This window comes from Ostrea edulis, chromosome 4, assembly GCF_947568905.1.
Source record: "Ostrea edulis chromosome 4, xbOstEdul1.1, whole genome shotgun sequence".
Taxonomy (NCBI): domain Eukaryota; kingdom Metazoa; phylum Mollusca; class Bivalvia; order Ostreida; family Ostreidae; genus Ostrea; species Ostrea edulis.
The window spans coordinates 24,068,018-24,092,667 of record NC_079167.1 but is presented as its reverse complement, the minus strand read 5'-3'; the positions used below and the strand labels follow the sequence as shown (position 1 = coordinate 24,092,667).

General features: G+C 35.4%; 1 protein-coding gene across 3 annotated transcripts in view; it reads left to right on the top strand.

Moving 5' to 3' along the window:
- The window catches only part of LOC125668664 (Golgi-specific brefeldin A-resistance guanine nucleotide exchange factor 1-like), a 44,151-nt gene that overhangs the window by 16,504 nt on the left and 2,997 nt on the right, over positions 1-24,650 (top strand). Inside the window, exons 13-37 of one of the 3 annotated variants that reach the window (XM_056162304.1) lie at positions 163-357; positions 593-722; positions 892-1,017; positions 1,977-2,107; positions 4,019-4,221; positions 4,623-4,746; positions 5,048-5,173; positions 6,655-6,737; positions 7,089-7,152; positions 8,552-8,724; positions 8,823-8,922; positions 9,026-9,202; positions 9,408-9,475; positions 12,325-12,514; positions 12,733-12,845; positions 13,011-13,402; positions 13,604-13,770; positions 15,409-15,652; positions 16,295-16,630; positions 17,016-17,146; positions 19,511-19,612; positions 20,566-20,679; positions 21,366-21,534; positions 22,019-22,177; positions 22,421-22,635. In XM_056162304.1, coding sequence (XP_056018279.1) covers positions 163-357; positions 593-722; positions 892-1,017; positions 1,977-2,107; positions 4,019-4,221; positions 4,623-4,746; positions 5,048-5,173; positions 6,655-6,737; positions 7,089-7,152; positions 8,552-8,724; positions 8,823-8,922; positions 9,026-9,202; positions 9,408-9,475; positions 12,325-12,514; positions 12,733-12,845; positions 13,011-13,402; positions 13,604-13,770; positions 15,409-15,652; positions 16,295-16,630; positions 17,016-17,146; positions 19,511-19,612; positions 20,566-20,679; positions 21,366-21,534; positions 22,019-22,177; positions 22,421-22,635 — 4,032 coding nt within the window. Of the gene's footprint in view, positions 1-162; positions 358-592; positions 723-891; positions 1,018-1,976; positions 2,108-4,018; positions 4,222-4,622; positions 4,747-5,047; positions 5,174-6,654; positions 6,738-7,088; positions 7,153-8,551; positions 8,725-8,822; positions 8,923-9,025; positions 9,203-9,407; positions 9,476-12,324; positions 12,515-12,732; positions 12,846-13,010; positions 13,403-13,603; positions 13,771-15,408; positions 15,653-16,294; positions 16,631-17,015; positions 17,147-19,510; positions 19,613-20,565; positions 20,680-21,365; positions 21,535-22,018; positions 22,178-22,420; positions 23,883-24,650 lie in introns of those variants that run through there. The other 2 variants (XM_056162303.1, XM_056162305.1) reach the window with 2 other exon arrangements.

Sequence of the window (24,650 nt, the reverse complement as noted above, 5' to 3'; positions counted from 1 at the left end):
GACTCCTATTGATTTTGAGGTCACATGGTCAATTGTCAATCCACTCTGAACATAGGAAGATATTGTTCTCTAAATATCTTGAATTGTGTTGGTACTACTATCAATGAATTTTGCACCATGGGGGGCATACATGTTTCTGAAACATTTCTTGTTGTTTTTCAGTTTTATTTGACCAAGTTGACAGATATCATAGTGTCCGAGTCTCCCAGGATATCGTTTGAGATTCGGGAGATAGCTCTAGAGTCTATTGTTCAACTGTGGAGAATCCCGGGTCTGGTTACAGAGCTCTATCTTAACTACGACTGTGATTTATACTGTTCTAACTTGTTTGAGGATCTTACCAAACTTTTATCAAAGGTACAATATCAACCATTTGCATGAACACTATTCATTCTTGCAGACAAAAAGCTAAGTTGTTAAGATAACATGCATGTAAATGGAAATCTGTGTCTCTTTATTACGGATAAAATTTACACATAAGTATTTTGATATTTTTCCAAATTTTACTCCAACAAAAAACATGCATATTGGTCTGTGTATGCCATATGTTCTTGATTTACATGTATTTCAAAAACTCTTATTTGCATTTCAGAATGCCTTCCCAGTGCAGGGCCTGTTTTCCACCCATCTTCTGTCTCTTGATGCCCTGTTGACGGTGGTGGACAGCATTGAGCAGCATTGCCACAGCCGCATACTGAGCACCACCAAACATGCCACTGAGGGTATCTATCAGCACTGGGGTGCACATTACAATTGTGTCTAACAAATGTTTCAAATTTTTTTTGGTTTTGTACATGTGTATCTCAGATGTACGCGTGGAGAGAAACCATTTTGAGAGAGTTGTCTATAGATTGATAGGGAAGGTCCTTTATGTATTTAATTTTGTGTCAGGGAAACAAGGTGACCAGTCGTCAGAGACTAACACAGAGGAGAGATTCCTTGAGCCCTCTGTACCAAGTCCACCAACCACTGGGTACATAATGGCACAGAAACTACTCAGTAAAGAACAAACTCAGGGTAAATTTTCAAGTCTTGCATCAGTTTTATTCTGAAAGTCTTGTATCAGTTTTATGGTATCAGTTTTATTCTGAAAGTCTTGCAGCTTGTTTCAAGCTTATGTCCTGAGATAAAACATACATAGGTGGATCCAAAAGTTTATTTCTGGTTCTGGAAACAATTCATGATGAAATATATGTGGTTTAAAATTTTTATTTTTTTATCTGTATATATTCAACATGATCAACACTCTTTAACTACCTATCAAATATATCCATGTACCAAATATTGTTGAACTCTGCTTCAATTTTCTATGGATGTGAAGAATGTTTAGAATGTTTTTAGATCATTTGTAATATTTCATATGCTAAAGAATTCCTAGACCCTATTTTTCTTGTCCTTCTAGCGATACCTTGAAGAAGTGCAGATCCGCTAGATTGTGCCCCCCTCCTGCAAGGATTCTCTGCTACATCCGTGTCCATATTTTTCAATTAATCAGTGATTCTCTGCTACACCCGTGTCCATATTATTCAATTAATCACTGATTCTCTGCTACATCCATCTCCATATTATTCAATTAATCACTAATTCTCTGCTACATCCCTGTCCACATTATTCAATTAATAACTGATTCTCTGCTACATTCCTGTCCATATTATTCAATGCTCATCAGAATGAAACAATACTTTAGAATATGTCCAAATTTTTTTCAAATACTGTAAAAATGTAAATATTGGAACTCTTCAAAACGAGGTAGAAAAATTTGTTTGTAGCACGTGTCTTTAAAAGATTTTGAAAATTATAAGCAAAGTTCACAAGCTTTTTGATCAATCCTGGTACATTGATATACATGTGATTAGGACGATCAACATCAGCTTACTATGAGGTGTGAATTACAAGGGGATTCCTTTCTTGAATTTGGTATTATGTAGTGGTAGATTAGGTCTGTCTACTTGTACAGGTTCTTAATAATTTTACAGAAAGTTCAAAAGAGGATCCAAAACACTTGGACACAGTGAAGATATCTCAGCCCTTTAGACAGAATAGAATGAAGGTGTCCTTAACTGTCCCGACAGCTGAAGATATTGCTGCCATTAAACACAAGAAAAAGGTATGTCCCATGCTTCTGTGAGATCATTTACTGTAGATAGCTAGGTATGTCCCATGTTTCTGTGAGATCGTTTACTGCAGATAGCTACTGGTTCAAGGTTTGGGATAAACCAAAGTACAGTGAAACACGCTTACAGCAGAGTGCGGGGGACGGACAATTTTCATTTCATTATAAACGTGATTTGTTATATTCAATGAGTTCATGATATGTTTGAAAACTACAGGAATTAAAAACGACTTCTCTGTAAGTGTGAATTCGTTATATTAAAGTATATTCACTGTAACTGTGTTTTACTGTAAGTGTAAATTCGTTATATTAAAGCATATTCACTGTATTAAACTGTGTTTTACTGTAAGTGTGAATTCGTTGTATTATAGCATATTCGCAAAGCTGTTAAAATCTAAACACATGGCATTTCATGTTAATTTCCATAAACCTGTCCATGGTCATCATGACAAATTGCTGATTTGCATGCAAGTGAGAAATTTACATGTAGAATGGATGTAGTACAGTCAAAACTGCCATAGCGACCCACTGTATTAAGCGACTCACTGACGTATGTGACCATAAAAAGTTCCCCCCCAAGACGTTACTCTATATATTGTACCTGTATTAAACGACCACCTGTCTGACGCGACCAATGACCATGATTTTTACAATCTTTTTTGTGTATTTCACGAAATTTTACCTCTATTTAACGACTGTACACTTTTCGATTACAACGCGATTACTACTTTCGATTTTGGTTGAGCTGACTATTCTGGGAATTATCGCCCCTAACACTTTCGTTTTCAAACGCACGACTATTCTGGGAATTATCGCCCCTAACACTTTCGTTTTATAATGCAAAGTTTGGCAGTGGTCTTATTTAGTAGGCCCTATGAATTAATTATTATACCCAATCTGTCAACATGCAGGGTCGTCTGTGGTTAATTAATAAAACCCAAGTAGTTTTTTATTTAACAAAATCAAGGATCAGGGAATCAAGGCCGGTGTATTTGAATGTGGGAATTTCGACAAACTTTAAAAAGTGCCGAGTACGCTAGATCGGAAATGAAAATCTACCCTTTGTTAAATCATTATGTGAAAAATATGCCCGATTGCGATATAAATCAGGTAAATATTGTGCTTAGGACTGAAATTTTATAAACGGAGTATTCGCAGTTTTCCTGCATGAGATACTCGAGGTTTCCAGAATAATGACCGGAACTAGCGGCTCACTTCGACATGTCCCTAGTATTTGACACGTCTGAGTTTAAGAAAGTTGCCTGCATTAGTTCAAAGCTTAAAGGATTTGTTGTGCATGTACAATGGATATTGTGATTTATTTAATGTTTCTCAAATATTGAATAACATATTTCCAGCATGTATTGTACAAAAGGAGACACAACACTTCACTATTTGCTTTCTTACCACAAGCATTGCATTTTTTAGTTACACTGTTCAAGTAGGCTATACATAAATACTCTTTACAACAAAGTGTTTATAAGTTTTAGAAAATATACATGCAGTTCATCAATGAAATGTAAATCTCATGTAAATGTGTATGTAATATGAAATGCATGTTTATCATTCGTAAACAGATTAAATTTAATTTTTAATGAATAATAAATTATGATGCAACACATTGTATTCTAGATTTTTAACTATAGTGTATTATTAATTTTATTTTACAACTATTAAAACCGTACTTGATATTCTTAATGATAAATTCCAAATACATGTAGTCATTTTCTCCATTGAACAAATTATTTGCGAAATTTATCAATTAACTGCGGAAAATAGGCAACCTGTATTAAGAGACCACCTGTCATAACTAACACCTTGAAGCTTCAAAGGGTTATCACAGAGAAAACAGAACTGTAAGTGTATAATATGTTTAATAGTCCTTTCAATTCTGTTTTTCCACAGCTGTATTACACAGGAACAGAGCAGTTTAACACTAAACCATCCAAAGGAATTGCATTTCTCCAGGAGCAGGGTCTGTTGTCAGATCCTCTGGACCCAGGAGAGGTGGTCACTTTCTTGAAGGAAAACCCGAGACTGGACAAAGCCATGATTGGGGAGTACGTCGCCAAGAAAACCAATAACAAAGTTCTGGAGGCATTTGTAAAGTGAGTTGGGCAGTCAGATTACTTTGTTTTTTTACGGATGTAATCATCCATCCAAAAAAAGCTGTTAGTAGAGACAGCTCAAACTACCATAAAGCTGAGGTTTTTTTTGGCAGGACACAAATTTGGCAGATTTGGCTGTACAAGGTATACCATCAATTTTGGTGAATAAAATTTTGGGGAATTCAATTTTATTTATACAATGTATATATATACTTACAGTGTATGTACTGAAGCTTGGTGATTTTTATTTTGATGAATCTTTGGAAATCGCCAAAATAGGTCAAAATTATGTATCTGCCAAAAAAGCGTACAGTATTTGATGAGTCATTGCATTAAATCACTCTACCTGAAGACACTTTGAATCTGACATTGTTTTATGTTTGTAATTATGATTTGAACAGGTCGTTTAACTTTGAGGATCTTCGATTGGATGAGGCTTTGAGGCAGTACCTCGAGGCCTTCCGTTTGCCTGGAGAGGCTCCTGTCATTTCTTACTTGATAGAACACTTTTCTGACCACTGGCATGTAAGTAAAGAGACTGCACTGATGCTTATTCATATCATCATTTGAAGAAAATTTCCCGCAGATATTTTTGAATTTAAATGTATGCCAACTCTGGTTTCTTGAATTAGTTGAGACTGATAAATAATTAGTGACTAGCTGATAAATAGTTAGTGACCAGCTGGCCACTGTCCGACACAGCAGTAATCTTAAAGCCGTATGAGCTAAAAATCTAAAGAAATCTAATTATTTGTTTAAATAATTCATTCATTTTAACTCTTCCTCTTGGAGAAATCTGTACTGGATGATTTCTGTTTCTTTGCAGAAAAGTAATGCTGAGCCATTTGCCAGCACCGACTCTGCATTCACTCTGACGTACGCCATCATTATGCTCAACGTCGATCAGCATAATCACAACGCTAAGAAGCAGAACATCCCCATGAATGTGGCTGTGAGTACTAATTCAAGCAAGGAAGGATACATAGAGTACTTGTATTAAGGTTTTCTAGAAACTTGGGGGATTTCCTCCCGTCGGCACTGATTGAATCAAGGCATAGATTCATAAATATTAGTGTTTTATTTAATGTGGGATACAGTAAAAACAGGTTACAAGGAATTCCAAGGAACTGGGGATATCTTCATTGACATTATATCTCCTCTTTCAGGGGGAGACATTGTTTTTGTACTTCCTGTCCATCCATCTGTCTGTCTGTCACAAAAAGAATGCTTCTCCTCCTATATGGTTTATCTGATAGATTTGAAACTTTGTACAATGCTTCATTGCCATTTGTAGATGTGCATATTGGTGGGACCGGAGGATCCAATTATTTTTTTAAAAGTTATAGTGGATCTAAGAGGGAGGAGGGATGTAAAATAGCTTGTGAACGCTTCTCCTCCTATATGGCTTATCGGATAGATTTGAAAATTTGTACAATGCTTTATTGCCATTTGTAGATGTGCATATTGTAGGGACAGGAGGATCCAATTATTCTAAGAGGGATGGAGGATGTTAAAATAGCTTGTGAATGCTTGACCTCCTATATGGCTTATCCGATGGACTTGAAATTTTGTACAATACTTCAATGCCAATTGCAGATGTGCATATTGTAGGGACAGGAGGATCCAATTGTTATCCTTAAAGTTATAGTGGGTCTTAGGGGTGGAAGGTGTTAAATAGTTTGTGAACACTTCTCCTATGTGGCTTATCAGAGTTCATAATGTCTATGTTCCTGCTTATGCTTTCTCCTCCATACCATGCGGTATATTAAGAGGAGGAGGTTTTATTTGGAACACTTCCAATTTAGGGAGATATTTGTTTTTCATTAAAACAATCTCTAGTTATATCTTTAATATCATTATACTGCAACATATTCAAGGACAGCTGTTCACAAAATGTATCAAATTAAATGTAGATTCAGCATTATGTTATCCTGACAGAAGTCTATTGAATTCAGTAACTTGATTGTTGTAGTAAAATGTTTTGGAGTTTTGAGTGTTGGTAAACATACCATACATGTACATCACTATGTAATTTAGTTTCGCCTCTGTGGTTTTAAGTACACGTACATTAGCTCACACATGACATATACATGTACATTAGCTCACATATGACATGTACATTGGGCTATATGTCTGCCTCTGACTACATGTTGTTAATAAAATGTCTTTCCCAGAATCCTGGGACCAATTTCAATGAAATGTGGTCTAAGATATATACAAGTACTTTGATACGAGGATCCCAAAAGAAAATTTCAAAAGTGTATTAAAGGCCTTTTCTCCTTCCAAGGGAATATGATTAAGGAAAAATGAATAAGAATTAGGTCACATGGTAAGGTTTTTGGTGTAGAGGATTAATAATTACATGTATTTTAGTAATTCTGAGGAGCATTGTGCTCCATGGATATGGTGTTTGACTTTGAATTAATTTTGTAGGAATTTAAGATTAACTTGAGGAAATGTAACGGTGGAGCAGATTTTGATCAGGATATGCTGGAAGAAATGTACAATGCAATAAAGTAAGAATTTGATCAGAATATGCTGGAAGAAATGTACAATGCAATAAAGTAAAAATTTGATCAAGATATGCTGGAAGAAATGTACAATGCAATAAAGTAAAAATTTGATCAGGATATGCTGGAAGAAATGTACAATGCAATAAAGTAAGAGTTTCAGTCTCTGCTTAGGATCTGAGTGTTTCTCTCCAAATAGCTGTATCTAAATCAGATAGTTATATTGTGTAGCAGACGGCATTTGCACCTGTTTTGTACAGCTTTATATAAATATTCAGACAGCTTTATATAAATATTCAGACACTGTTCAAGTGATGTGTGATTTACCTTTCATAGTACACATATTTCCTATTTTAGGAATGATGAAATAGTGATGCCAGCTGAACACACAGGTTTAGTCAAAGAAAACTATCTGTGGAAGGTAAGTTTTGTCACTAAGTGATTCGAATAAGAGTATTGTTATTAATGAAAAACTAAAAACTGTCTTGTTTACACTGTATATGAGGATAATCAATAGATTGGATGACATGATAAAATCTCTGATGATATTTGGAGAAACATAAAAAACTTGGCAGATGTTCCATTTTACATTTTAGCTGCAGGGGTCCTCAGAATGTTTATGTATCATTGATGTGTATCATAGAGAAAGGCTTGTAATTACTATGACAGGTTACCCAATTTTGGCATTAAAAAAAAAAGATTAAAGAAAGGCATTTATACTACATTTTATAGCTTTCAACTTACATATAATTCATATACATTTTCACCAAATTTCATCACAAATTCCTGAGATACTTGAGAATCAATTAAAAAAATTTACCTACTTATTTCACTCCAAATAAGCTGGGGCCCGCTGAACTTTCCGTGACACCACAGATGGTGTTTGCAATGCAGTGGACAAATACGTGTGAATTCTATAACCTTCATCTAATAGCATTTTAAAATTGAAAAGTTCACCTCAGTTCAAATATGCATGTGTCTTCTAATTCCAGTAGAGAAAATGATTGCCTTTCCTCAAGTGTACTTTGCAACCAGCAGCCATTTTTAAACATCTGTGTGATCCAATTATTCTGTTTCTTTACAGAAGGATCGATAATTTTCGCTACTGCAACTTTTTCAAATCTAGGGGACTTTTTCAACTTCAGATGTTGTTAGGTGAAGCTTCAGATGTTGTTAGGTGAAGCCTCAGATGTTGGTAGGGCTATTCCAGAAATAAATACATGGGGGGGTCGGGAGGCACCTTTTGTATATACCAAGCACCCATAAAAAAAAAATAAGAAATTACTCCATGACCCATCAAATTAATAAACTCATTTTACAATGACCCATCTAATAAAAAAAAAAAAAACTAACCAGACCCACCACAAAAATATTTTTAAAAATGAAAACGGTACAAATCTCGCGAGGTTTTCGGGACAAACATTCTAGTCAATGACGCGGTAATGCCTGTGCGACATTGTATCACAGTAGTTCTGAAGAAACGATGTCACATCAACAATCAAAGGCATATATGGCGGGAATGTTGGAAAGATTGGGAGTCCAAACGATGCTATTATCATGAAATGGGTATGGATATGTTTTTCCACGAATCGTTCGTCTTCTAATGGAGCCCGTGCCCGGAGGCCTCTATATCACCATCACACCGACTGATAAATATAACGCATCGGTACCCTCATATAAATCAACATGTATCGTAGGTTGTGTTTGAGCACACCACACAATTTAACATGTATCGTAGGTTCTGTTTGAGCACACCACACAATTTAACATGTATTGTAGGACCTGTTTGAGCACACCACACAATTTTACATGTATTGTAGGTCCTGTTGAGGAGAGGTACCACAAAGGATGGTCTATTTCTACATGTTCCCTCCGGGTCATTTGATCATGACTTATTCACCCTCATCTGGGGCCCCACAGTGGCAGCTCTGTCATTTGTGTTTGATAAAAGCTCTGATGATTCTATAATTCAGAAAGCCATAGCAGGATTTAGGTGAGTATCGTAGTCTGTTCGATGTAATGACTAGCCTCGTTATGAATAATTTGATGAGTAGATGTGTGAAATGTACACGTATTCTATTTTCTTTGTAGGAAATGTGCAATGATATCAGCTCACTATGGAATGAGTGATGTGTTCGATAATCTAGTCATATCGTTGTGTAAATTTACCACCCTTCTCAGTTCTGCAGAGGTTTGTATGAGATTCTCAGACAGTTTTTTATGTCACTATTTTTTTGCTTTAATTACTTGCAAACTAAATCTTCATGAAGACTTTTGTTTTTGTCTGTACACAGAGTCCTGAAAATCTACCAGTGATGTTTGGGAGCAACTCTAAGGCTCAATTGGCGGCACGGACTGTGTTTGGGTTAGCTCATCGCCATGGTGATATTTTAAGAGAAGGATGGAAGAATATACTGGACTGTATGCTTCAATTGTACCGTGCCAAATTGTTACCAAAAGGACTCATTGAAGTAAGCAAATTGTTACCAAAGAGGCTTTTTGGGGTATAAGTATATCCAACTGAAGTAAAAACTGTACTTTATGATAACCTCTGACTGTTGTCCAGGTTCTGAGCCAAAGCAAGTTAAAGTTAAAGAATAGTTGGAACTCAATAAGGATGAAAAAAAAAGGGATTATTTTTCAGAATGAATTAGAAATTGACTTTTGGTGTTTCAGGTTGAGGACTTTGTAGACAGCTCTGGAAAGATCTGTATTGTAAAAGAAGAGATAACAGCCGCTCAGAGGTAAGTACTGATATAAAGTACATAAACAGACAGGGGTAAGTACTGATATAAAGTACATATACAAACAGAGGTAAGTACTAATATAAAGTACATAAACAGACAGAGGTAAGTACTGATATAAAGTACATATACATACAGAGGTAAGTACTGATATAAAGTACATATACAGACAGAGGTAAGTACTAATATAAAGTACATAAACAGACAGAGGTAAGTACTGATATAAAGTACATATACAGACAGAGGTAAGTACTGATATAAAGTACATAAACAGACAGAGGTAAGTACTGGTATAAAGTACATAAACAGACAGAGGTAAGTACTGATATAAAGTACATAAACAGACAGAGGTAAGTACTGATATAAAGTACATAAACAGACAGAGGTAAGTACTGATATAAAGTACATATACAGAGTTAAGTACTGATATAAAGTACATAAACAGACAGAGGTAAGTACTGATATAAAGTACATATACAGACAGAGGTAAGTACTGATATAAAGTACATATACAGACAGAGGTAAGTACTGATATAAAGTACATATACAGACAGAGGTAAGTACTGAAACTGATATAAAGTACATAAACAGACAGAGGTAAGTACTGATATAAAGTACATAAACAGACAGAGGTAAGTACTGATATAAAGTACATATACAGACAGAGGTAAGTACTGATATAAAGTACATATACAGACAGAGGTAAGTACTGATATAAAGTACATAAACAGACAGGGGTAAGTACTGATATAAAGTACATATACAGACAGAGGTAAGTACTGAAACTGATATAAAGTACATATACAGACAGAGGTAAGTACTGAAACTGATATAAAGTACATAAACAGACAGAGGTAAGTACTGATATAAAGTACATAAACAGACAGAGGTAAGTACTGATATAAAGTACATAAACAGACAGAGGTAAGTACTAATACTGATATAAAGTACATATACAGACAGAGGTAAGTACTGATATAAAGTACATATACAGACAGAGGTAAGTACTGATATAAAGTACATATACAGACAGAGGTAAGTACTGATATAAAGTACATATACAGACAGAGGTAAGTACTGAAACTGATATAAAGTACATATACAGACAAAGGTAAGTACTGAAACTGATATAAAGTACATAAACAGACAGAGGTAAGTACTGATATAAAGTACATAAACAGACAGAGGTAAGTACTGATATAAAGTACATAAACAGACAGAGGTAAGTACTGATATAAAGTACATATACAGACAGAGGTAAGTACTGATATAAAGTACATAAACAGACAGAGGTAAGTACTGATATAAAGTACATATACAGACAGAGGTAAGTACTGATATAAAGTACATATACAGACAGAGGTAAGTACTGAAACTGATATAAAGTACATATACAGACAAAGGTAAGTACTGAAACTGATATAAAGTACATAAACAGACAGAGGTAAGTACTGATATAAAGTACATAAACAGACAGAGGTAAGTACTGATATAAAGTACATAAACAGACAGAGGTAAGTACTGATATAAAGTACATATACAGACAGAGGTAAGTACTGATATAAAGTACATATACAGACAGAGGTAAGTACTGAAACTGATATAAAGTACATAAACAGACAGAGGTAAGTACTGATATAAAGTACATATACAGACAGAGGTAAGTACTGATATAAAGTACATAAACAGACAGAGGTAAGTACTGAAACTGATATAAAGTACAGATGTATACCTGAGTTACTGTAGATTCCTGAAGATACGCGAGGGATTTATTATTGCCTGATTTTGCCTGAAATAAAATAAAATTACTCACTTTTATGTTTATATTGCTGAAATTCATGCAAAAAGTCTTGATCTACAGAGCACTCGCAAAGTCATGTTCTCGTGATTTTATGTTTACTAGTAATATTAAGTGCTCACGTAAAATTAGGAATTTACAGTATTTAAAAACTATTAAACCTGTCTATCTTTCCATCTACATGTACATGTATCTTTCTGTCTCTCATTCATATTTATACCCCATGCAACAAAGTTGCAGAGGAGGGTATAATGTTTTTTACCTGTCTGCCAGTCCCTTTTTTGTCAACGCAACTCCTCTGAGACTGCTGAACAGAATTTTGTGAAACTTTGTAGTTAATAAGGACACACAGTGTAGATGTGCATATTCCCAGGAAATTCTGATTTAATACTTTTTCTGGGAGTTATGCCCCTTTTGAACTTAGGATTTCGAGCCCCTCTGTCCTGTCTTTGCAGTAATGCATAGCATTACCATTCATTATGTGAGGCATTGTCAAGCAATGTTGGAGTGTGGGGTATGTGAGCTTGCTCACTTCTGCTTTCATTTAAAATCACAAATGGTAATTACATTATAGGTGTGTTTTGGTATTAGAAAATTTCTTATTTCCGTACACACTTAACTGTAATGTTACAGATGTTCATGTAGGAAATGAAGATCTAATCAATGTGACATAGAGTTTACCCTGGCGATTCAATTAGATTTTGTAAATATTTATTTAGTAAGTACTGGAAATGATCACCAGTTGAGGCTGTATTGTAAACCATTATTATTTCTTTTTACGTACATACATTTTGATATACATATACATTTTCTTCAGAATTCAGAATATACAAGTACATGAATGATGTTAAGGTTACAGATTCAGCCTTACAGGCGTGGAACCCAGGGAGCGGAATTGTACCGAGACATCATGTTGAAATATCTGTATTGTCCACCATCACAATTATTTTCTTGAAAAGAAGCATTACACATTGATTACAGAGTTATCCCAGACCCAGGTTAGCAATATCTTCAGAATGACTGTGTCCTCATCGGGTGCTTCTTTTTGCAGGTCTGAGGGAGTTCTGAGCAGTTTCTACTCATTGTTCACCAGTTCTGAACCAGCAGTAAACAAAGGTCCCACCCTGGAGGAACAGGAGGCCTCCAAACAAGCCCAGACTTGTATCCGGGACTGTCACTTGGAACAGCTGATACTGGACAGCAAGTTTCTCAGGGAGGACTCTCTGCAGGAACTCGTTAAAGTATGGAATTAATTAGAGAATGGAATCATTCATACTTTATAAGTTTTTACACGCAGAAAATGCAACAAGAATTGTGAAAAAATAAATATTATTTATTTGGGAAGGAGTGAAAGTATTTTGTGTCACCTACAGCTAAATTAGTTAGTAAATAAATTGGTTGATGTTTTGTTTACTTTTATTTTGTATGATTTACAGATTTATTGTTATTTACTTTTTAGGCTCAGATCTTTGCCTCACAAGGTCCTGAAGTCCATAACTCAGAGTTACAATTTGATGAAGATGCAGCTGTTTTCTTCCTAGAACTTTTAATTAAAGTCATTCTTCAAAACAGGTATTTGAGACACTGATCTCCTTAGACAAGGATTTAAAGTTCACTTTTATATATACTTGTGTTGAAGTTTCTTAAACCATTGCATAAATCTGGTTTTCACTGCTAAAGTATTTGTTCTGCTTTGTATCTGTAAGTACATGTCTGTATGCAAATCTTTCCTTCCAGAGACAGAGTTGTACCTATATGGCAGAGTGTAAGAGACCACTTATACAATCTGATTGTGAATTCCAATGAGTGCACATTCTTAGTGGAGCGAGCTGTAGTCGGTCTGCTGCGACTTGCCATCAGACTTTTACGTCGGGAGGAGGTGGCGCCACAAGTCCTCACGTCTTTACGTATCTTGTTGATGATGAAGCCCATTGTCATCCACTCTTGTACCAGACAAATATCACATGCCCTGCACGAGTTGCTGAGGACAAATGCTGCCAACATTCACACAGGCCAAGATTGGTTCACACTGTTCACTCTGTTGGAGGTTGTGGGGGCGGGGGCTAACCCCCCACCTCTACTACAGGTCTGCCCAGGAATAGAAATGTCTGAGGCCATCAGTGATGCAGGTTTATTTTTATATTACAATCTTTGATAAATTGTTGTCAATAATAAGATATATGCGGAGTGTACAAAGTTTGGATACATTTAATTTGGTACACTGTTTCTTTGCAGTATGTGCTCCTGATGGGTTAAATGCAAGAAATTCATTTATTTGTTTTTAATGTACAGCTTAAAATCCATCCTAATAGAATGACTTGATTATAAAGGTGCACAGAGTGACAGTGAGTTGCCCAGTGCCTCTGTTAGTGATAACTTCAGTGACCGGGGCTACACATCGGATAGTGAAATTAGTTACGACAGGCAGGCAACGGCCAACAGAAGCCCCTCCCCTCTGGAGATCAGACCTATTCATGATAATGGCAGCTGGCTTCTGGTATGATTCTGTAATATTTACATTTCAAATGTTTTTACATTTTATATCTTTACCAATCAACATGATAGCCATTTTCTTATGAATGTGAACAAAGTGCTTATGAATCTGATAGCCATTTTCTCTTGAATGTGAACAATGCGCATATGAATCTTAATGAATATAGTAAGACCATTTTAATGGCTGGGAATTCTGACAGATGTAGATATAAAACATAGATTTCATTTAGACATGAACAGCATTTCTGTGATAAGACACAATAATATTCTGATAGAAATTATTCTTTATTATTGTACAGAAGTAAATATTTCATAGCAGAGAAACTTTACGTAATTAATTTTCAAGCAGTCGCGGCAGCCTTGAGGATAGGGCACTTGCTTTACAACCAAGAGGCTTGTGTTCGATTCTTGATACTGGCGCTGCATTAAACCTAAGGCATTTAACATAGGGAGTAAATGTCCTTCACCAAGCGCCCAGCATTATAAATGAAAGTCATGGGTCTTTTGGACATGACCTTAGAAATGGAGGTCATGCAAGGCATTGGCACAAAAAAGAACCCTCACTGCTAAATCTGAAAGCACCATGCAAAGATCAAAATCTATGTCACTTCATCAGTGAAAATTTTTTGAATGAGTTATAAAAATAAACATGAGGCCATAAAAATTAAGTATCTGGTTCTTGGGGCCCACATGCGTCCATTTAATCACAATGCAGCATTGTGTTATTCAAGAGTAAAATCTCGTTTCGGATTTTAATTTTAGAATTTTTAATTCTTGGTCTCAGAAATGTTTGAATGACATGATTGATACAATGTTTTAAAGCATTTGTTGTATGTAAAATGTAAGTAACATATGGTTTGATGGTAGCAAACATTTCTATGGTGTCTGCACAAATATGGGCAGGTTCTACAATTGTTTGTCTGTGGAATACCATCTTCGGATTTTTGGATTTCATATCAGGAGTCTACTTAGCACTTTGGAATCTCTATCAATACTCGTGTGGAAGTGAGTTACAAGAACTCAAACTCGAACAACTGTATTTGTCTGACAAATATCAGGATACACTAGACGAACACTGATCAGCTGATTATCAATGGGTGTCTAACCTTGTCAATCAAAATAGCATGGGGCTTGGTTTCCTTTAGAAATGGTTATGTTATTGTGTGATCATTTTGAATTTTGGTCTTTGTGAGAGATTCTTAAAGATTTTCAACTTTATTTGACATTTGTGAGATATCACATTTATGAAGATTAACAACAGCTTTGCATAGGAATATACCTATATTATATACTTTTATTTAAAAACAAAATTTAAAGATAACAAGGTTACAATTTGTCACATTAATAGGAAAAGCAACATTGTGTAAACAGTTCATGTCGACTAGCGTGATCTGTCGACTATTGTACACATTGTAGGCACATAATAAGTCCAAATACAAATGTACAGGGAAAATGTTCCCAAGATCGACAAAATTAAACTATGATTAATTGATTTGCAAAGATCCTCATTTAGTGTAAATTCAAGTTTGTTCAGATCATGGCTGCTTTGGCTAGCATAGACCACAATAGTGGATTCATTTGAGATGCACTTAGTGAAGTGTTAGGACTTGAAATACATGTACACTATAAAACATTATTACAGGTCAACAAGGACACACACCAACCCATTAATGAAGATCAGGCCACAGCAAACATTCCAAAGGTGATTCCCAACCAGTACAGCATTGAGTTGAGTGAGGACTTGCATTACTGTGACAGTAAAGCCCTGCTGAAGTCGTCTGAGACCCTGGCTTTCCTAGTCAGGGACGCTGCCCATGTCACTCCACTTAATTTTGAGAGCTGTGTCCACTCCATCCGAGCGTTTGTGGAGGCCAGTGTTAATGGAGGTATGCTAGTTATATGATGATACTGCAGCAATGTTGGTTGTTTTTTTCAATACTACAAATACAGATGCAACCTTCAACATTCAATCATCACTAAAACTCACTATCCTGACATCCAATTGAATCATGAAGGAGCCCAAAAGGGCTGGTGAATTTTTTTATGTAAAGATGTGTTGGTGCAAAATCTATGGCTGATATCACATGTGCTGAACTTGGAAGATTGTTAGCTCTGCTGGCCAGATTAAGTGAAAATTGAATATTTATCAGTTTTAATTCTTTTAACACTTGGCATTGTTTCACAATAATAAGATTGTTTGCCACACTTGTAGCACATGTCCTAAATCATTTCATAACATATACCTTTATACTATATACATAAAATGGTAAACATAGCATACATATAGTTAGGAGGAAAAATATTGAAAGTTGAAAGAATAATTGTCCATTATTGTGTTTGGTTTTTTTTTTGGGTTTTTTTTTTTTCTTGCGTATTTGGTCATTGTTTCTGTTGTAGCTTTCACAGGATTACGTACATGTACATTGTCTGCAGAGAGAATAATATTAAGTGTTAAAGTGTAACTGTGTCATAATCATGCATATTATATATGCTGCATTAAATAAAACTTTTTTCTGTGATTTTTCTAGGTAGGAGAAGGATCCCTGTCTTTGCTAGACAACAAAAACCACAAACCAAACATTCTAAAAAGTCCAAACGAGACGCAGGAAAAATGAAAAAGTCTTCATCCTCACCAAGCCATCTCCAAAACATGTGTCCATCAGATGATGAGGGGGAGGAAGATGGAACAGCAGGAGGATTAGCCTCACTATCAATACAGCTGTTGGATCTTATGCACACACTCCATACACGTGCAGCAACTATATTTACATCCTGGGCAGAAGAACAAAATAATGAAGAGCGAGAATCTATCGATGCCTGTCATAGTGCATTGTGGATAAAGTGTTGGTGTCCTTTATTACAAGGTAAGATCAAAGAATTTATTAACGGCACCTACTGCTGCACATGCACATTGTGTACTATAACAGCATACCTCAGTTTGAAAGACTGTCGGATAATAATTACATTTTCAGATTACTGTATTCTGTACATGTACTTATTTTAGCGACATTCAAATTTTAGCAGCTTTGGCGGTGACACAAGAGCGCTAAAATATGAAATTCTCTATTTACCCATTCTTATATATAGAAGTGCTAATTCATGATTACACTAAATTGTGCATCAGCTCAGAGTATGCCAAGTTTTGAATTTGCTAAAATAAGTACACATCGTACAGTATTAAAAACAAATGTAGTCTCTATTGTGAATGATGTATTGAAGGACAGAGTCTCATTAGCTGTATTTTTACAGGAATAGCCAGGCTATGCTGTGATACTAGAAGACAGGTCAGAAGTCAGGCATTAACTTATCTACAGCGGGCTTTGCTGGTTCATGACCTACAAACTCTCTCGGCAACTGAATGGGAGGCTTGCTTCAATAAGGTACTATTGTAAAATCTATATGACGTGGCAGGGCGGAGCCAAGTGGACTCGGCTACATGTATGACCTAGATGATTCCAAAAATAGGAGTTTAGGTTTAAAAGGATAATTCTTACCTGTACTGTAATAATAGAAAGCACCTGTGCAAAAGTACATGTCAATTTTACCTCTGTTAAATCCATAGGCTTATCCTTATTTAATGTCTTATCCTTAAAATAAACTAGTACTGGTGAAGATTTATAGTGCAGACTGCCTAGTAGGGGCCCTCTAATGTAGCAGGGCCTCCTACTGGGAAGTCTGCACTATAAATCTTCACCCCATCATTGTAAACTAGTACTGCTATACTTAATCATTAATTGGCAATATGAATTTTATCACATTTTACCAAGGTGTGTTTTAAATGAATTCCCTTAGGATAGCCTTTTCGGTGATTATTTATAAATGGCTTTAGTTGATCGATAGAATTGATCGTACTTGGCACTGCATACAAAGTATCCAAAGAACTCTTGTGACTTATTCAGTCTGTCGTAACTAAAAATTATCCATTTGAAAATCTCAAAGTTACTCTGCCCTGCCAAGTTTGTACATTAGTCACAGATAAACAATTGTCAGAAATATCTGACAGAATGTATTTCAAGAAAATATCATTGTTGAAAATCATTGTCTTTGTACTCTGGGCGAACTCTCCAAGAATTTAACATTCACAAACAACGTACATGGATTATTTGATTGGTTCCAGTGCTGTATTTTGATGGAAAGTTTATTCAATCAGAGTACAGAGATGAGATCTGATTATTAGAAAATTGTAGCAAAATCTTTGTAAGATTTATTTTAACTGGAATTACTGTTACCCATGTTTATGGGTATCCATGTGATTAATCCTCCTTCATTTACAAGTACTATTCTTCTGCACTACCCTCTAGGCTTTTTTCAACATTTCCTTAGAAATATTATTTCTACATTTTCCCTCTAGGAGGTTTGTCTGTATTTCCCTCTAGGTGTTGGTTCTACTTTTCCCTGTACATTTTATTTCTACTTTTCCCTATAGGAGGTTTGTCTGTATTTCCCTCTAGGTGTTGGTTCTACTTTTCCCTGTACATTTTATTTCTACTTTTCCCTATAGGTGGTTTGTCTGTATTTCCCTCTAGGTGTTGGTTCTACTTTTCCCTGTACATTTTATTTCTACTTTTCCCTATAGGTGGTTTGTCTGTATTTCCCTCTAGGTGTTGGTTCTACTTTTCCCTGTACATTTTATTTCTACTTTTCCCTATAGGAGGTTTGTCTGTATTTCCCTCTAGGTGTTGGTTCTACTTTTCCCTGTACATTTTATTTCTACTTTTCCCGGTACATTTTATTTCTACTTTTCCCGGTACATTTTATTTCTACTTTTCCCGGTACATTTTATTTCTACTTTTCCCTGTACATTTTATTTCTACTTTTCCCTGTACATTTTATTTCTACTTTTCCCTGTACATTTTGTTTCTACTTTTCCCTGTACATTTTATTTCTACTTTTCCCTGTACATTTTATTTCTACTTTTCCCTGTACATTTTATTTCTACTTTTCCCGTTAAGTGATACAGTTGAACTTCGATATCTAGAACACTGATATCTCGAATACCATGGATCTGTTGAAGTGATTCAAAAGTCCCAACCACTTATTCTTTAAGTATTTCACCCTTGATATCTCAACTCCTCAGATATCTCAAAGTTTTTTCTCAGTCCCATCGAATTCTAGATTTTAAACGAGGTTGGACTGTATTTCTGCAATTCCCTCAAGATGTAATTTCTTCATTTCTATGTTGGCTGTGTTTCTACATTTTCATATGTGTTGTTTGTACATTTCCCTCTAGGTGTTATTTCCCTTTGGGTGCTCTCTAAGGGATTTCTACATTTATCTCTGTGTATTTCCCTTTAGATGTTGTTTGTACATTTCTCTAGGTGTTGTTTGTACATTTCTATAGGTGTTATGTGTACATTTCTCTAGGTGTTATTTGTACATTTCTCTAGGTGTTATTTGTACATTTCTTTATACATTTCTCTAGGTGTTGTTTGTACATTTCTCTATACATTTCTCTAGGTGTTATTTGTACATTTCTCTAGGTGTTATTTGTACATTTCTCTAGGTGTTATTTGTACATTTCTCTATACATTTCTCTAGGTGTTGTTTGTACATTTCTCTAGGTGTTATTTGTACATTTCTCTATACATTTCTGTAGGTGTTTTTTGTACAATTCTTTAGGTGTTATTTGTGCTTTTCTCTCTTAGTAGTATGTATATATTTTCCCCTAGGTGTTGATTCTACATTTCCGTTTAGATGGCATTTCTACATTTCCGTTTAGGTGTTGTTTGTACATTTTTCTCTAGGTATTATTTCCCCTCCTGACCAAGCTTTTGGAGAACATTAATATACAGGACCCCTCTGGTATGGAGGAGACCAGGATGAGAGCTTCTACATTACTTTGCAAGGTATACAAACAAAACTAATAAATACCAATAATACAAACTTTTATAGAAATTATCATTACATGTAAAAGAATGTTTTCACATACTGTACAATCAGTGATCAGTTCTTAAACAGGTGTTTTCCAAACTGAAAACAAGGGCTCCACATTATAAGGCTCCTATGCAAAGCTCCACTAAGTGGGAGTTTTCCTTCAGACAATGCTCCACAAAGTAGGGCATACTTTCCAGACAATGCTCCACAAAGTAGGACATGCCCTTCATACAAAGCTCCAAAAAGTAGGACATACCCTTCATACAAAGCTCCAAAAAGTGGGGCATTCCCTCCAGATATGGTATTTCTCCTCCTGTCACCTAGATATTTTACATGCTTGGCAAGTTTGATCACAAAAAAAAATCTTTTTAAAAAATCAGCACATTTTGTAAACAGCAGTGGAAATCTGAATTATTTCCCATGAAAATGTGATTAGTGGGAGAATGCTGCAATTGACTTCTTTTTTTAAAAAGAAGAAAAAAGACAAAAATCCCCTCCTTTGTCATGCAATTTGCTACAAAAATACTTTCAGCCATTTATAGGGATAAATTCACAGTTCTTATAATCTGGATTCAATTTCAAGAAATTAGATACAATCAAACAATCCAAATCAAAATCTCGATTCAATGTCACTGTATTAGAACGGTATTATTTTTGTACACAAAGAACTTCAGAAATTTCCTTATAGAGACCTTAACCCTATACATTAAACCTTGAAAATCAATCAGAACCCAGATCTTTGTGTAAGGTAGGATTCCTGTTGATAAAAATCAAATGAGAAATGTTGCAGAAATCAACATAAACATGCATACAAATGAATAGTCATGATATAGTATCTCCATAGCAATTCTGTTGTCAGGGGGATAGGAGGTGAGATCAGAATGATTGCAGTACATTATCCACTAACACAATTGAGTTGTTTCAGGTTTTCCTCCAGCATCTGAGCCCCCTGTTGTCACTGAGCACCTTTACTGCCCTGTGGCTGACAATATTAGATTTCATGGACAAATACATGCACGCTGACAACAGTGACCTCTTGGTAAGTCTGCAGCAGTCGTAACTACTCAGTTATTTCTGTGACCTCTTGGTAAGTCTGCAGCAGTCGTAACTACTGTTATTTCTGTAACAGCAAATAAATCTTATATGTATGTTGACACTGTCAGAATCTGTGGTGTACACAATTGTAACAATGATGTCTCAACCATACATTATGATATGAAACACAAACTTTGGAGACTAAAACAAATGCAGCTAAGATATCATACATATCTAAGATATTGTACCATGATTTCCACTGGTACATTTATGTAGTAGCGTGAATAAGACATATAAATGATGATATCAAAAAATGAATTTGTTATGAGAATTGATAATAGAATAACACACTATATGTAGAGATTTTGTTTTAGCCTTTTAACTTCATGTATGCATCTGCCGAATATTTGCATCGATTCGATGCAATCTTTATGCTTCATTGATGTCTGAGTCTTCTTTTTGGTTATGGAAAAGGATGAGTGAGATCCAATTGAAGTCTGCATAGTACAGACATAAAAGTCTGTCGATGCCCTGAAAATATAGTTGGTCATAAAAGTCTGCAGTACCCTCTATAATCACTAAGTCGATAAAACAAAGAAATTTCAAAGTTTTTATGTGAGAAGTGATACGTTACAGATTAAGTACAGTATACATGTATATAGAATTTTGAGGTATTTGAGTATTTTACAGTCGGAGGCTATACCAGAGTCGCTGAAGAACATGTTGTTGGTGATGGACACGGCCAACATATTCCACACATCAGACGGAGCCGAGTCGCAGCTCTGGAAACTCACATGGGACAGGATTGACTCATTTTTACCACAATTGAAGAATGAGCTTTTCAAGCCAAAAACTTCAGGTTTGCATTGTATATTATATGTACAGAAAAACACTGATATATAGCAAATGTCTTGGGGCCTAAGGGACAATTTTGTTATAAGCATAAGCACTGTGGCGAATCACGTGACTTTATGGTCAGTTACGTGGAAAAATGATGACAAAAGTCAACACAAGGGAAGATTCAAACGAGAAAGTAACACCTTTATCAATAACAAATTGTCACATAACTTATATCAACATTTGAAGGATTTTCTCAGGAACAAATCTAGATACATGTATTAAAATTGTAGTTCTACATGCGTTAGAAACAGAGAACACTATCACAGTTTTCTGGCGGTCGGAAAGTTTTTGACTGAAAACAAAAAACTGTCAAATAATAAACACAAATACACAACTTTGTATCATTTAGTACAGGGAGGAATGTCTGAAATGGAGATCTTTAATATTTTAAACTGTTGATGAAAGGGAGAAATTCATTATATCGTTTTCTTATTTTGTTCTAGGGGAGACCCCAGTGATTAGCTCTCAGCCCATTCCCAGTGCTGCTGCACCAGTAGCTCAGACGTTACATGAGCAGCAGACACCTGCAGAGTCACTAGCTTCTCAGATCCCACCAGAAGTCCCACTAGAGGGCATCACTGTTGTTAAGGAACACAGTCATGGTATGCATGGTTTATTACCATATAGTATTATTCAGTTTTAGCACCTTTAATTGCAAGTATAGAAATAAATATATTTCACAAACTTTGATTCTTTGAATAATCATACTATCAAGATCAATAAACAGTGTTGTATTTCTTAAAGTCATACATTTTTACATTATATGACATCACAGCATATATAGTAATGCAGTGACATATATATATATTTATATATATACAGAGAATTGACTGGTCCTATTTCAGACTTCTACCATGGGTCATCTGAGGAGGGTGATTCCCCAACCCCACAGCCTCATATGGCCCTCTCTCACTATCTTAGTCAGCCCCATTGCTCACCCGTCGGGCACCACCCACACGTCTCGGTGCATAAAAGCCATATTAATCCTGAGCCCCCTGTTCCACTTTTGTTGCACCCAGATATAATGCCCTCCACTCCTGTTCAGTTTGTCACATCACAAGTAAGTAAAACTGCATGTCCAGGGACTGGGCTTGGGTTTGGAGCTAGGGTAGTATATAAGCCAACAGGCTTCTGGGTTACACATACAACTTGCTTTTACAGAATTCCAGGGGACTGTTGCATCCTTTGCAAAGTTGCAGGGTATACTTGTATTATTTGCTTGCATGTAGGAACCGTTTAATGAGTACCAGTCCACGTCGTTAGCATATTGACTACATTGATAGAAAGCAGGGAGAGGAAGTATGTCTGTTGCTTACTGCATCAAATGTTATAGGTCGTAGGAATCGTATGTAACACAGTTGTAAATACCATAATGCAATACCATTCAAGATGCCAATTTCATAATCACCACAGTGGACAGCAGCTTTTAGGTCAAAAGGTCTCAAAAGGTCAAAGACTCGAAGACATTAGTCAAATGTAACAATGTTAGGAACACCATGTAAAGAGTATCATTCAAGATATTGATCATGGAATGCGTATAGGAAGAGAAAATGATACCTAGATTATACCGTCATTTGTCAGAATGAGATCAAGTTTAAATGTGACAATATTTTGGACACAATATAGAGAATACCATACTAGGATTTAACTCTCAGACTTGCTTCAGAGATGCATATAGGGAGAGGAAGATGCCTATTGATTTCTGGAAGAAAGGGTTACATGTCAAATTAAGTCAGCAATCATAAAAAAGACTGGGTTTATCAGTCTCATACTAAGTCAGCAATCTTAAAAAAAAAAAAAGGACTGGTTTGTCGATCTCATGAATTGTACTTATTGAGAATTGAGCTCTAGGGCAACAGGTCATATAGTCTGTACTCAAATGAAACAATGGTGTGACCACAATAAATGGAATACCTGGTTCAAAGAAGACAACTGTTGATTTATAGGTCAAAGGTTAAATCACATGTCCTGTATCTGAAATTTTATCATTCTCAAAGGTAAAAAGCCCTAGGGTAGTAAATCTTCTTTCTTTATAATATATAATAGATTTAATTATATATAAAAACGTAAGGAATCTCCCACTCTAGGATCATATTCATCAACTTCCTGATAAGATTTCAGATACCTATAGTTAAATGTTGTCTTACAATGTTTCCTGATGGTACTTATTGAATGGTGGCATGTTAGGAGGAGGTACTCAGCTGAATCAAATGAATGGGTTCATACTTCGTATACCAGCTTTCACAACACATACAGGGAATGATGGCATATTTTCAGGGTACTCAACTTGATGGGTTCATACTTTTATATACCAGTTTCCACAACACGTTTGGAAGAGGGGGGGGGGGTATATATTCCAAAATACTTAGATTGAGGTATATATTTCTGGAGGTTAATTTTGTATACAAATAAACTTCGAATTTGAAACAAAAAAGAAGCATATCCTTGCTGATGTTATTAGAACATACCTAAATGTAGGTACCCTAATTTTTGATACATTGGTGTTTTTCTCCAATATCACTACTGATGCAATTCTGATAATGAGCAGAATTTTTGATAAATATTATCATTTCATATTATATTTTGGAGTTATAAGGGTTTATCTTGGAGTATGAACATTTTTTGGATTTGTATTTTCAAATTCATTTAGGCTAATTAAATATCCATCATTAACAATACTGCATCTTAAGTTAATATCCTATGATAGAAAGTCATACCAATATAGTATGCCCTTGTACAAATGCCTATGTTTGATATCAAATTAGATTTGATTCATGAAATGTCTAAAATTCAGTTTGAACTCAGAGTTCATGTACATGTATATGAAATTGACCCCAATCTGGGTATAAAAATATATTGCCAAAATATCATTCTTGCTGCTTTATGACCTTTCGTGGATGAAATTGACACTGTATCTGATGAGAATATTGCCTGTTTCTTGCTATATGTAGCCTGCACATCTTTGAACACTTGCCAATCCTCTCAACACACCTCTACTACTGTGTTGTCAATAGACTTTGTGTGTCCGTTTTGCTTGCATGGCTGTATAGGTTCAAGGGTAGCATTAGTTTTGAA